The sequence below is a fragment of the Cydia strobilella genome, chromosome 3, assembly GCF_947568885.1.
Source record: "Cydia strobilella chromosome 3, ilCydStro3.1, whole genome shotgun sequence".
NCBI classification, from domain to species: domain Eukaryota; kingdom Metazoa; phylum Arthropoda; class Insecta; order Lepidoptera; family Tortricidae; genus Cydia; species Cydia strobilella.
In genome coordinates, this window is record NC_086043.1 from 17,514,119 (window position 1) to 17,529,478 (window position 15,360).

General features: G+C 37.5%; 1 protein-coding gene across 1 annotated transcript; it reads right to left on the reverse strand.

Annotated features, from left to right (window-relative positions):
- Positions 1-1,352: 1,352 nt before the first annotated feature.
- Positions 1,353-8,695, reverse strand: LOC134755969 (corneodesmosin-like). Its single transcript, XM_063692685.1, has 3 exons — positions 8,007-8,695; positions 5,385-5,568; positions 1,353-1,571 (listed from the first exon to the last, which is right to left on the reverse strand). Exons 1-3 carry the CDS (start codon positions 8,423-8,425, stop codon positions 1,392-1,394), a joined length of 783 nt encoding a protein of 260 aa, XP_063548755.1. The 5' UTR covers positions 8,426-8,695; the 3' UTR covers positions 1,353-1,391.
- Positions 8,696-15,360: the final 6,665 nt, after the last annotated feature.

Consider the following 15,360-nt stretch of genomic DNA (forward strand, 5'->3'; position numbering starts at 1 on the left):
TTTATTTTTTAATTTCGAGCTTGATTGTGTTAATTTTAAATAGAACTTAAACTAAATAAATAATAACAATTTCTTACAACATTTTTGTACCTACAGTTAGAAACTTTCCTATTTATATATTATACGCAAAATGTTCATCTTAATCTATAACGTAAGAGAGCTAAATATAGAGTATGCTTTGGGAAATTAACAAATTCTGGTACGATATAAGTAGGTTTAACCACTAACCAGCTTAAATATTTTACAGGTGTTTTGCATAGTTTTCCTTTTATATATTATTATTGACTGTTATATTATTTTCATGATTACTTAGAATTTATGCCATTTAAATACTCAATGCAAAAGTACTAGCTTTGATGTGGCAATTAGTCAACTCTAAAATGCTGCATTTCTAAATTCACGATGATTTTATTTCAAAACATTTATGTATTCTCTTGAAACTATTTGCTAAGCATATTTATATATATATTTCACATGAAGATGAAAATTACGTTTAACTGTTAGAACATGTTGCCACACTATTGACTAACATAGGTTTTTATTGCAGATTTTTGCGTAAACTTTGACGTGGGCTAGTGAATATTGTAACAGAATACTGGTTTGCACATAAAATGTCGACAATCTCACAGACCGGCCTAGACCGAAACTAACCAAAGCCTGTACTGTGGGCAGTGTGGGCACAAGGCGACGATATACTGGAATATTATGTACCTATACATAATAAATCATACGCCCGTGGACGAAGTTCGATTGTTATTTTTATTGTCATTCTCATACTCACTGTCCCGCAATGTTTTTATTTCCCATTATAGGAATTATCAGAACACAATAACAATCAAATCACATTTATCGGGTCTATCGCGAATTAAGGCGGCAAATAAAGGTAACAAAATAAATTCGCGATAGACCCGATAAATGTGATTTAAAATGTGTTCAAAGCACGAAGGTTTTAAATGTTATACAACAACAATTGTAAGGAACTGTTGACACATCTTGACGATGCAGGAGAACATAACAAATTAACAACATACCCACGTTTATAGATCTTTATACAATTTGTCATTATGAAATGCGGGCTGTACACACTTGTCGAGGACTCGAGATACATCGAGAACGAGTGTGTACATGCTGCTCCTTTCTCGTCTCGCTCTTCCTTGTCTCGTCTCGCGCTTCTCCGATTGGATCGGCGCCGTGCTGAAACTCTTGGCGCGGCGAGACGCTCTCGACGAGTGTGTACAGCGGACATAAGTATATGTTAACGATTCTTGCCAGATTTATGCGAGCGTTCCTAGAATTATGAAGACCATAATGTTACTTATTTAAATCTCAGCTTGCATATACTTAGCAAGATCAGCCTTAAACGCTAACTATGTAAGTACTTATATTTGTGTTTAACTGTTAGAGACTAGAACTGCCAAAAAATCGTCGCTATCGGTACTCAGAGGCCTCGATTTTCTAAAGCTGGCAGCACTTATGCCTTTGCCTCTCCCATTTCTGCCAATAAGTTCTGGGAAGGGGAAATCGGGGATCCCTCGGTGCCTCACGTCCAATAGACCCTCGCCAAAGGTTGCCTGGAAGAATATAGAAATGTTTCTTATGAAAATTCTAAAAATTCAATAAATAATGTCTATCTACTTCTAAAACTACTGCACATAAATTAATGTCTAAGAAAATATTAGTAAAGGCACAGAGATAATTCCTCTGCTAAGATATTATGTAAGATCTGTCTTATGTAGACATGCGCGCAATAATGCGCACAGATGCTTAATGTTTCATCACATTTACATTACGTTTCACATATAGGTAGGCATTTATATTATCACACGTGTGTACCCAAAGACGGGCGTGGAAAATATTTAAATTATAGCTGTTCGATATAATCAGCCTGAGCAATGTAATTAATAATTGGGTAGTTTACATATACATACTTATGATACACAATTATTACGGTGTTTGAAACGTTATCCGGACAGGTTGTTGTTTACTACAAAAAAAATTGGCGGTTGTATACCGCATACAATATTAATTTATTGCTAAAGAGATTTGTTTGACCAATACATATATTTATATACGTAGATATTGTCTGAGAGATATTTTCCTGCACATAATCAAATAGTATAGGTAATAGAGAAGGTCAAATTTTTATTAAAAGGGAAAAATTACCATCTTTTTCAGCGACTGTTATCTGAAGGCAAATTGTTTGACTATACATTGAAGTATTTTTTACAGAACTATAATAAATAACGATTCTATGGCAACGATTATACGTAATACGATATTAAAGCCTGACCAGAAATATATGATCATTGTCAAGAGGGCGCTGTTATTCTCATGTATAGGGTGACAGTTCAGTATAGTATGAAAAAATTTGTTCCAGTGAAATTCCGCAACATGGCGCGTGATCATATATTCCTGGTCAGGCTTTACATAAACCGGATGGTGTCAAAACGGAGGTTTGGCTTATGTACTATGCGAACATATTTGGTCAAACTAACCAGTTATAAAGACTTTGATCTGGCTGCCACATTGCTCGAACTCTGTGTAGGTACAGTACAGATGTAATAATTAATACTGTACCTACATTTCTAAGTATACACAACGAAGACCTACCCCTTAAAAAAACCTAAAAGCCTTACTTACTCACCTACCTGTGTAGATCAAGAGATGCTAAAGTTTACATACAATTATGCAGTGTGAAACGTCATTACGTGGTGCAAAAATATCTACTCAAATAGCCATTTAGATATCGTATCATGACATTTATGGATTAAACGTATGTAAATAAATACCACAACTTCAAACAATATTTTGACCCTCGCATAATGTATGATTTCGAAACATATTTGGTTTTATATAAAGTGCACGAATAACTATTTAATATTCAGTGTCGTAGGAGAATTAATGTAGGTTCCGAAAACCATAAAATAAAGAATCGTGACCGCCGCCGCCGTGCGTCGTGCGATATAGAATGTTGTGCACGTCAGTGGACAACACTTGTGTAAGTAGGTGTTGGACGTAGGCAAAGATATATAACGTACAAAGGATTTGTGTAAATATATAACTACTACACGAAGTCATAAGGTGTTAGTTTATATAACTGTTCCTCGTTTTTTAAATTAAGTTTAGAATAATACGATATTTTCATTGGTTTTTTTTTAGCATTTCCTATATTTAAGTACCTAGTTTCCCATAGTTACACTTAGCCAGTAAGTTTATTTTTAAAAATTGGTCAGGATTCTATTAGATGCAAAACACAGGAAAATGGTCTACGTGGCGTCCTCGTGTACTTGCCTTTTAAGCGATGAGAAAAACAGTCCGATTAAACCAATCGTTACTGCTACTACCATTACGGTACTGGCGTCGCCGTCGGCCAGACCTCGACTACATGTGTTTAGGTTCCCCGGCAAGCTTGGTTCTCCGTACAAACGTAGTTACGCTCTCATTTTAATACGAGTAGCTAGTTTGCTCTGAAACTTTGTGCTTAAAATAGGATTAGGTATACCTATGTCTGTTATTAGTTTATGTACTTAGCTTCAAATACCATAGTTAAAAAATACAGCGAATTTAAGTTTTTCATACCAAACTTCTTTTCGCTCTATTTCGTTTGTTTTATAAACTGGAGCTATATAAACTACCTTATGTCATTGTATGTGCAAAGTTTCATTACAATCCAACACGTAGTTTTAAAATGAGAATGAACTTCGTTTGTATGGGAAGGTGAAATTCGGCCGAGCTTGCCGGGGACTCTTAACGAATCACGGACTACATTCATTGTATTCTGTGCTACTAATATATTTTCAATGGCTGATGAATTTGAATAGCAATATTTTTACTTTAGCTTCCATAACCTTAATGTAGTCTTAATAAGCCATTACTTGTAAGCCTTAATGTAGGGTTTTTAGAGACTGTCTTGTATTTAATTAAAATTCTTAACAAACACATAAGTATTTGTGAATACAGACTATTTAGTTGGTTATAACGTAAAATGAACATATTTATGTATATATATTATTTTAAGCGTGACACAATTTACATATTTTAAATTATTAACTTAATATACATGAACTTTAACGGGTTTTGATCCTTCAAGCTCCGTTATTTTGAACCTTCATGGTGTTACGAGATAACCTACCTACAGTACCTACAATCAAAACTTTAAGAACTAGTTATTTAGCGATAGGTAATGTAAGTATGCTTAGGTATACTTATATAGAAATAAATATTTGAGCAAGTACATTACGTATTAGAAACAAATGAAAAGTGAAAAATTCACGGTCTTGGGTGGGACTTGAACCCACGACCACCGGATTGCCAGCTCGGTGCTCTTCCATCTGAGCTACAGACCCGGTCGACGTGGGTTCAAGTCTCACCCAAGACAGTGAATTTTCCACGTTTAATTTATTTCTAAGCTTAATAGCATCGTTCGCAGACGCTTCTGCTTGATACAAAATTAATTTTTAATATGTATACAGGTGAATGCTGAGATCATAGCTATTTTCAGCATTTCTTTAGAAGAGGTTTATGGTAATAAATACTTGACAAATTTAAAAATACAAAAAAAAAAAAAACAAATAAAAAAAAACAAAGAAAGTTAGTTGATAAATTTTCCATACAGGTGCCTATAAAGCATAGGTATATACGTACTAGTTTTTCCTTCATTAACTGTTGATATATCTTTTGATAGGCATAAATTAGCATGCATATGTTAAGCTATTCGTTTGGCATACTACATTTACATTTGGATAGGATTCTCGTGATTAAAGGCAATATTACAATAATCAGATCGTTAGCGGCGATGGCCATTGGCGACTGGCGACTGGTTCCGTCATCGTGGGAATGATAATGAAATCATCACCAATTTACGATACTGTAATTAAAAATATACATCTGCGCCATAATGGTGCTTAGGATAATCAATTCAAGATTGTCTTTGATGCGATCCATGTGGCGATTAAGATATCTCTATTTCGGTTTTCGTATCTAAGCGTATTTAGGTATACAAAACCTAGCATGCTTTTAAAAATTACAAGATTATACACAGCTATGTAATTATCAATCCGATGCATGTTACATGGTAAAATTGTCATGAAATGATTACCTACGTTGTGTTTATTGCGAGAGCTAAGTGCTTAATGTGGTTGAGTAAGCAGTCAACGAAGCCTATGCTATAATTTTTTATTTCATATGTGATGTCCATATGTGATGTCTTTCGCAGGTTCTTCGGTTCTTTGAGTAGGTACCTACCTACCTACCTTATGAGGCTGGAATCCGTCAAACGAGTTTAGGCCGTTAATGCCATAGGCATGTGCTGAGGGCTCTAGCTAAATAGCTCCAGCTCGATCCATCAAATCAATCTTCGATAAACTACTAAAAAGTGTTGTTACCTCATGAGGCTGGAATCCGCCCAAGGAGTTTAGGCCGTTGATTCCAAAGGCCTGCGAGGCGCTCTGACTGCCGGAGCCGCTGTGACCGCCGAACGCCGAAGCAGACGACGCCGCGCCGGACAGGGAACTGCCGGAACCGCCGAACGAGGCCGCTTGGCTGCTGGCCTGACTGCCGCCGAAGCCGCTGGAAAGTAATGAAAAATGTGTTACTGGTTTGTAACAGTGCTCACAATGCATATCAAATCAAAGTTTACCAATGAGGAATGTCGTACGAATTGGTTTATTGGAACTTGTGTACGCCATTTGATACATGTTTACTAATCCGTGAAGGAAAAGATAGTGAGGAAACCGGACTAGTCCCAATAAGGCCTAATTAGTTTTCCCTCTGGGTTTGAAGATTGGATGGCAGTTGCTATTTGTTAATCTAAATATTGAAGAGCCATTGTTAGACGGGATACCTACTTATTCAATTTGTTAGATTGTTAGAATATTGGTGGTTTCTTGCGACGTTCTCAGAAGTTTTGTAATATAACTGGTTGGCACATTTAATTGCTTCCCTAAAGATAGCACAAGAGACATGAAAGATGCTTACAATAGATAACCTAATCCTATTAAAACACATGATATGCTAGAATTTCACATAACGTAGCACACTGAGCATGAAAGTTCAAACATCTAAAGCAGCGGTTCTCAAACTTTTTTGGCGAAGGAACCCTTTTGGAAAGCAATATATTTGCGGAGCCCCTAATTTAAAAAAAAATCGTTTGACAAATCAACTGTGGACCAGAGATATAGGAGAGCTGATTATTGATTTGTTTTCGCTTTACTCGCGGAGCCCCCACAGAGGCTTTGCGGAGCTCTAGGGGTCCACGGAGCACACTTTGAGAATGGCTGGTCTAAAGCATTAAGTTCCGGTGTTGGTTAACCATAAAAACTTTGACCGTAATTAAGGTTCGTAAAGCGAGCAATATAATATATATGAAATCAACTCTGACCACAGTAATCATAATAAAACTAAAATAACGTTATCTTATTATTCACGTGATATAACAGAAGCGACAAAACCTCGATGAACATTAATAAATTACATGATCACTATAATAGGTAGAGATTGAGAATGAAAGCTTTTGTAAGACATTAGCGAGACGGAGTTGGCATTAAGTTTAAATATGTATGCATCCCGTAGTTAATTATAATATACCCATGTACATAATTCAAACGTGTAATTATTAAAATATTAATACCTGTATATTTATTGTTTGAAGCCGTTCCCTGATTCTTTTATTTGAGTATGTACAACGTTTAAAAATAATTGATTACATTTTGATAAAAGCGCCAAGAGCGGTTGTTAACACATTCACCGTTGAGCTACGGTCATAACGCTACGTCGTAGCCGATAACATGGGTATCCCGGTTTGTAGCGAAAATGCTTCACAGAGGCATAACGACAATGTGTCGTAATTATTTAGCGCTGAATGGGTTAAGGTTTTGTTTTGAAACGAATAAATTGTCAATAATAAGTTACCTACGTACTAAACTAAATATCACTAGGGCGTATGAATATCAGTTGGATTTCAATATTATGAATGTCGAATGTCGGTATCTTTGTAACGGTGCTATAGAGTCCAACACCTAATAATCAAAATAAGCTGTAACTCGTTTGTCAGGCTCTAAAAATCCGCGGGCAGTGAGCCAAAATTTCTCAACGACGTATTCGCGCAACGAGATGTATGTAACAGTTACATAGTTAGCTTAACGGTGTCGCGCTACTTGACTGAACTAGCGTGCCTTGTCGGGTACAGGTTTACGGAGACAGTTACAAAACATTGCCAAGGTCTGGAGTTTCTTTCCACTCTTTAGGCAATAGATACTAAGGAATGTGGTGTGGTCATATAAAATTTCGTTCCAATTTTATAAGTATGTATGTAACTTTAAATATCAGGGGAGCCCAGATGACAATCTGATATCGACAAACGCCAAACGAAAAGAAAAGAACAACGGCAAAAAATCACGTTTGTTGTATGGGAGCAACACTTAAATATTAATTTTATTCTGTTTTTGGTTTTTGTGGTTATAGCGGCAACAGAAATACATCATCTGTGAAAATTTCAACTGACAATGACAGACAGACAGACGGACGGACAGCGGAGTCTTAGTAATAGGGTCCTGTTTTTACTGAACCTACCGGGAGGATGACGTAATGTAATGCTACGAAAAGTCACGTGTCTATCTTTACGAGTAGATATTTAAGTTTCGATTGGGGTTTTCTATTAACGATTGTCATTCCGGCTAGGCCCCAAGTTGTCCGGGTTGTTCCTGTTCATTACTTAAATAAGGTTTTATCCAATAAAAGTAGACCGTTTTCAGTCAAATTCTCAAATAAGCTAAATAAATGCATTTAATTTGAATACTTAAAGAACATGGAAACAAAACTATCCCAGACTCTTGGTAGGTCTCAAACAATATTAATTTGTATTGATATCGATAATAAGATAGGCTTTTTGCTTATGAACCGGGATTAAAGTGTAAACACAAAACAAAGTGTGAATAGGTAAGTAATTTATGAAGTAATGATTATCCACCTTAAGATCATTCATTAGTAGAAAGTAATTAGAAACTCACCTGCCAAATCCATTAAATGAGGAGGCTTGGCTGGCTGAATGCGATGCACTAAACCCTTCGTTAAAACCGAACGAGAATGACTGGGATGCTGAGTGGCTGGAACCGAGGCCGTTGGCGCTGCTGCTTATGCTAGCCGTTAGACCACCATGCCCGGTGGGCGCGACGTTAAAACCGCCACCGAATCCAAAGCGAGGCTTGACTGAATCAGATGGCACGTTTCTTCCCTTCGTCTCGTTGGGAAGCAGCGTGCTAGGGTCACGCTCCAAATGTTCTATATAAGGTAGAACAGGAGGTGTGATGACTGGTTCCAGTTTTTTCTCTCGCCGCCGCTCGTTCGGGAACACGAAGCCGCTAGCGGGTGCAGCCGCGGCGCTGCCCAGCGCGACCGCCAGACACAAACACGAACAGATGAACTTCATGGTTGGGGATATTGGAGACAATATGTCCGATCAGCGATGTTTTCTTGTTTTAATAGGGTCGCGCGAGGTCAGCGGCGGAGTTGGCATGCGGCACGCGCCGTAGCCTTCAGAAAACCCACTGCGAGTAGCCCGCGATGTCCTGCCGGTACAGCATCCCCTCTACACACCGATGACTTCCATAAACCTCTTAGACCTTTTCCTTTTAGATTTAACGACGTTTTGTTTAGCAAATGTAATAACATCCACAGACTGATAGAACGACGCGTAAGCAATATAAATAATATTATTTATGGGGAAATCCAGCCGTCCTACTTATGGCAGGTTGTTTGGAATCTAGGCACGTAGGGACATTTCACACATTTACATATGTGACTAAGATTATGTCAGTTATTTATAGAAGAAACTTCCCTTTACCTATTGGCCCGAATAATAGGTAATAACTTAATAAGCTTGTTCTGTATCATGATTAATTGCCTTATTAACACATTCGCTGCGGCATAGGAGACGTATGCTTAATTGCGATGTTAACAACTAATTACAGCAGCGAATGTGTTAATATATGATAGCATTATATTAAACATAACATTACATTAAATAAAACTATGAAAACGGATTATATCGCGTATATTGAATTTATAATACATCCCGACGTTTCGAACTCTTTACAGCGTTCGTGGTCAACGGGTGACTGAGGAAAAATTACAAAATGCAAAAATACCCACATACTAAAATAATGAACAATCATAGACTACAAACTTTAAGGCTGGTTGTACATGCAAAATCGGTTCATAAGGCTAGTTATACACTATAATTATTTTTTTTTTTTTTTTCAAGTAAAGATATATATATATACGCGATAAAAAACTATGCCGGCTCCAACCCTACACCACGGACCCGAGAAGATTTAATTCCCTCCTAAATTGTAGGAGGGTATCCCAATATGGGACCGGCAACAAACTCGGCGGGACACATCTTTTCAAAACATCAGAATGTCCAGCATCATCCAACACTACGGTCTCACAGTCTATGTCTCGCTTGCTCCTTTATCAGGTGGACTACAGGATCCCAAGCTGGTGGTAGAGAAAAGCCATCTTCCCTATTAAAGTTTGGATATTTCTTAATCTCAATGGCCTCGCGCAGCATTCTGGGTATGTAACGCTTCTCCTTGGCAAGAACCAGAGGCTTATCAAACTTGATTGAGTGATTGGCTTTATCCATGACATGCTCACAGACAGCAGACCTAGGTCGACGGTGCTTGACATCAGCTATGTGTGCAATGCAATACCCCTCTACAGACTGCAGGAGTGTACAGGCTGGACTGTGAGTGTGGCCTATCATATGTCGGGCAGACGAAACGGAGCATTTCCACTCGGGTGAAGGAACACATAGCTGATGTCAAGCACCGTCGACCTAGGTCTGCTGTCTGTGAGCATGTCATGGATAAAGCCAATCACTCAATCAAGTTTGATAAGCCTCTGGTTCTTGCCAAGGAGAAGCGTTACATACCCAGAATGCTGCGCGAGGCCATTGAGATTAAGAAATATCCAAACTTTAATAGGGAAGATGGCTTTTCTCTACCACCAGCTTGGGATCCTGTAGTCCACCTGATAAAGGAGCAAGCGAGACATAGACTGTGAGACCGTAGTGTTGGATGATGCTGGACATTCTGATGTTTTGAAAAGATGTGTCCCGCCGAGTTTGTTGCCGGTCCCATATTGGGATACCCTCCTACAATTTAGGAGGGAATTAAATCTTCTCGGGTCCGTGGTGTAGGGTTGGAGCCGGCATAGTTTTTTATCGCGTATATATATATATCTTTACTTGAAAAAAAAAAAAAAAAATAATTATAGTGTATAACTAGCCTTATGAACCGATTTTGCATGTACAACCAGCCTTAAAGTTTGTAGTCTATGATTGTTCATTATTTTAGTATGTGGGTATTTTTGCATTTTGTAATTTTTCCTCAGTCACCCGTTGACCACGAACGCTGTAAAGAGTTCGAAACGTCGGGATGTATTATAAATTCAATATACGCGATATAATCCGTTTTCATAGTTTTATTTCATGAGTAACTATCGCGGTAACCGAAGACAATATTATAACATTACATTGTTTATAGGTAGGTAGGTTTTTATGTTCAATTTTGATATAAAACTTCATCAAGTCTGAGGTCTATTGAGTAGTAATTTTGGACGGTACGAGTATTTTGGTAGTTTAAACTAATAATACGAGTACCTATAACCATATTATAATAATTATCTGAATCTGAATCTGAATCTGAATTATTACGAGAGTTACATCTCCCGACACAGCATCTGATCAAGTGGGTTACGTCGACCACTAGAGGGAGTCAACTACCTGGCAATCAATCCACATACATAATTAAAAACCAGGGTTGTGCTACCAGACGAAACGACATATTTTAAATAAATTGTCCTAACTAATTAGAGAGAATATAGACTAATTTTAAATAAATTGTCCTAGCTGTAGGTACGTCCTCCTCCTCCTCCGTCGTTCCCTCATTATCATAGCCCCGAGACCGAGCTTTGCTCGGAAAACATATAAAAACTTAATAATGCGCGTTTTCCCAGAGATAGGACCTAGCTAGATCGGTTTTTCACCCCATATAGCAAATTTCATCGAAATCGTTAGATGTTTCCGAAATGCGCCAAATTGTAATTAATCGTGTAATTGTATTTAATTCAAATTTTATCAGACTGAGTGACATATATATATCACTGACAAATATTTTCACATGTCTATCTTGACTGAATGTATAGTGGGAAGCAATGTATATAAATTAAGATCTTATGTTACCATATGTTCATTGTGAATAAATGATTTCATTCATTCATTCATTCAAATATATATATATATTATATACAAGAATTTGCGTGACTCCTCCGACGAAGTTTCTTGCTAGCTTTTCTCCATCGGTTTCCGTCCTCTGCCTCGTGGAAGGCCGTGCTGACCAACATCTCAAGGCTTGACGTCCAATAACATTTTTGTTGTGGACGTGGGCATACATGACAATATATGGGGTACTAAAAATTTTTCCCGCTTGTAAGTATTGTCACTATTGGCAGCCCTAAGTGTTGGCCTGTGTAATTTGAGGCGGGGCCGATCGCCGTGTGTCACGGTCGTCATGCGTAAAGTACGCAGACTTACACGCAATTATAATCTGCTACGATGCACCCTAGGTCGTATAATGATGTATCGAATATCGCGTTTTTTTGGAAATACGTACTTCCAGTATTGTATGTAAGTTAAATGAAAGAAGGAACTGCGATAAGACAAAATAACAGTTTACGACCGACACGCGACAACCACACAGACAAATTGACTTACAACAAAAACAAATATTGTCTATTCGGTACCACAAAGTTGGATAGCGGAGTCTAATTTCTGGTTGTAACTTATGTAGATCGCCTGAAACCGGCCCCGACATATTATTCAGGTTTACCCATTATTGCGGGCATTATTAAATTAAGTACGACAATGATAAATGACGCGAGAGGCGAATGATGTTGAGGCGATGGCGCGCCAGCTCGAATACCATCCTCTGCACGTCGGCCGACTGGTGGGACTCACCGTGGCTGAAGCACTGGGTGCAGCTACATGCCCCATTATGTGAAATTCTGTTCTGTTAATATTATGTTTGTACCAACCCTAGATTTAAGTATTAGTATGTATGTTACTAACACATTATGGACTTATTTGTTCGAAATAAATTATTATTGATTGATTGATTGATAAAGCACTCAACCTCAAAAGTTTAACAAATTAGCTGTAAATTTTTAAGTATTGTACTAATGGTTTACTTAATCAAGTCAAGTGGTTTTAGACGTTACCAATTATTATTTTTAAAAGCTTTGGTATAAGCGTGCAACAGTAGCTATAGATATTCGAAAGTTGTTAATGTTCGGTCCGATTACTTCAAGCAATGAGAATATAATAAGATAGAGCGGTACTGTCATAGTAAATTTTGTAACAACTTTAAATTCACTGCCATCTATCGACATACTTTAAAATTAAAAATGAAGATTTATAAAAATACGTTAAAATGTATTTAAATATGGATAAATGTTTTTTTTATTTGCATTAATTATTTTTATATGATTTTGACCCATGTTCTTTCACTGGTATGCGTTAAAATTATAAATAACAAACGAAACAGTCAACGCCCTCTATACGAGAGTAGGCCAAAACTAGTGGCGCCATCTGATCGAGAATCAAATTTTCATGATTTTCGAGGCACGTTTTTTCCTTAGACTGTATCCATCTATTACGGAGTTATATCTATCTTTGCTTCAAGTTTATATAACGCACCTTTCTTTGTATCAGCGTTGGGTTAGAGCAGCTAGAGTGTTATCTAGTCATTTAGTCACGTCATCACGCGGGGATGTTACGGGTACCGATAGGATTGCCGACTTTTTTTGGGTCAAATATAGTATTTTGCAAAATACACAAAAAAAACTACACAAAAAAATAAACGAAATTTTGTAGGTACTTTGAACATATAGTACTTACGTGCGTGACACACATATTTTATGTGTGGTCAAAGAAGTCCAGATCCCATAAACGATCATCTGAAAAAATCATGATTGGGACCTGAAATCATGCGTGACGCGCCTAAGCATTCTGCCCGCCTTTAGAGCTTAAAAATAACCTCATCTTTCTTATCGTATTAAGGATATACCTATACACAGGGTGTCCTTAGCCATTGGACAAAGCCGAAATGTACGTATGCATTAGGGTATTTAGAATCAGTATACCAAGTATCATAACAACCGGTTATGAAGAAATTAACAAATTTCGATTTTTTACTTTGGAGCAGCCTGTATGTGTTAATAGCTCCTTAGGTAATAAATAGTATGAAATCTTCTTGGACCTTATTGATTATCTTTTTTATTTATGACATTGATAAGATTCTGACTTATGACAAATATCATCATTGCCGCACATTTTCGAACAAGTTTTCAAAAATACTGCCAATGATTAATACAGCATGTTTCTTTTTGTTGTCGATCATTGGAATTAATTTTTGTTTGAAAAATATTTTTTTATCTTTTGTTCTAATTAAAAAAATATTAACGTGAGAACATTCCTGAGAAGTAACCCTACGTGGGATTTCAGGGTTTGTCCAATGGCTAAGGTCAAGCTGTATATACATATTTTCATACTAGTACACTAATTCAAAATATAGTACAGTACTATATGTATTATATAGTACGGTTGTCAACCCTAGATACCGATAATTTCAAGGTCTTGTGATAACTTCAATCTGTACATAGTTAGGAGTAACCATGGAGTAACGATCTCGTAATCAAAACAAAATGATCTTTGAATTTGGCCACGAATCCTTGTGGACACTATTACATAACTATGTACTAATTATATGTCGCAAAGCGTGTAAACATTTTGAATATGGATATTATTATTACGTGTTCTGTCCTAGATTAGTCCTAGAGAATGTGGGCGATGAAGGTGTTATGTCCCGATGTAGCAATGGATCTACATATTCCACTATTGTTGCCCTCCGCTTAGCAGCCAATTTTAAAACAATATATTTGTTGGAATTTATATTGTGTAATTTTTTTATATAGTGTATCCGAATAATAGAGGGCTTAGCCAAGATGCCAATCGTTTGCGCAGTAGTGAACGAAACGGTAATGTCTCTATATCATCACTCTTCCATATAAGTGCGACAGAGAGACATTACCCAAGTTTCAACATTGAATTATACCTAGGTGTCCGGCTACAATAAAAAATACCTAAAGATTGAGGCGATAGTTGGACAGACGAACTAGACGAATAGTGAGTTCTCATTATCACCCTTTGCCAAAGAGATCAGACTGGGCATATAGTATAAATCTTCTCAAATGATTTTTACGTCTAAGACCCTAATCTGTTAAACAAAAGCCATTGTTTCTTTTGTGAAAGCAGTCGGCCATTGTGTGCCATCTGTAAGAGCGTGCCACGGCGCGTCCCATTGTGTCTTATGGCTCCTGTACACCATGGCCCAGCGTAGGCCAGTCTATATAAGATCTAAGGGACGCAGCTATGCGGTGGAATGAGATTGCAATATTACTTGCTCCCTCTAACGCATAAATGCGTCCCTTGGACTGGCCTACACTGGGCCATGGTGTACCAGGAGCCTTAATAATGGCAAACAATGGCCGACCACTCGCACAAAGGAAACAATGGCTTTTGTTTAAAAAATTAGGGTCAGACGTAAAAATCATTTGAGAAGATGCAGACTATACATATATATTACTATTATTACATCGAAAAAGGTAACAAACACATAATAACTACTACAATCGATATCGTCACAAAAGTCCCTCCGTCCACTAAACTCCGTTTGGTAGGATCCATTACGCATCCAAGTGGACGTTTTGTGCATTCAGATCTATCAATGGATTTGAACGGATTTATTGGACACTAGAATCCACAACGTGCTGAAGTGGACTTTTTGTACATTTGGATCCATCAGTGGATTTTGAGAAACTTAGCACTATTTATGCCTATACTTTTTATTATTTTACTTTTTGTCATCTGGTTAGGTTATTTCTTTCTTACCCTGAGTCGACGGAGCACCGCTTCGCGGGGCTCCTATTTCTGGGCGCTTTGCCCTTCGGGCATCTGAAGCTACCTAACGAACCTAACCTACCTACCTACCTACCTACCTACCTACGCTTTTTTCCCCAAAGTGTAATGTTTTCACGGACGTCACACTAAATCAATAGGTAGGTAGGTAGGACGGAGGGACAAAAGTTCACTAACCACTTTAATCCTTATTATAACAAGATAAGCACTTACAATGATCAAATGTTACCGTTTGTATATTATATCAACATGGAATCTTCGTCGCGGTTACACAATCGCAGTGCGTAGCAATGACATTGGACGGATTGCCCAATTCGTAACGTGGA

Coding starts and splice junctions, on each gene's coding strand:
- LOC134755969 (XM_063692685.1), bottom strand. CDS start 8,425: ATGAAGTTCATCTGTTCGTGTTTGTGTCTGGCGGTCGCGCTGGGCAGC. Junction 5,569..8,006: donor TCATTTAATGGATTTGGCAG/GTGAGTTTCTAA, acceptor ATTACTTTCCAG/CGGCTTCGGCGGCAGTCAGG. Junction 1,572..5,384: donor GCGGATTCCAGCCTCATGAG/GTAACAACACTT, acceptor ATATTCTTCCAG/GCAACCTTTGGCGAGGGTCT.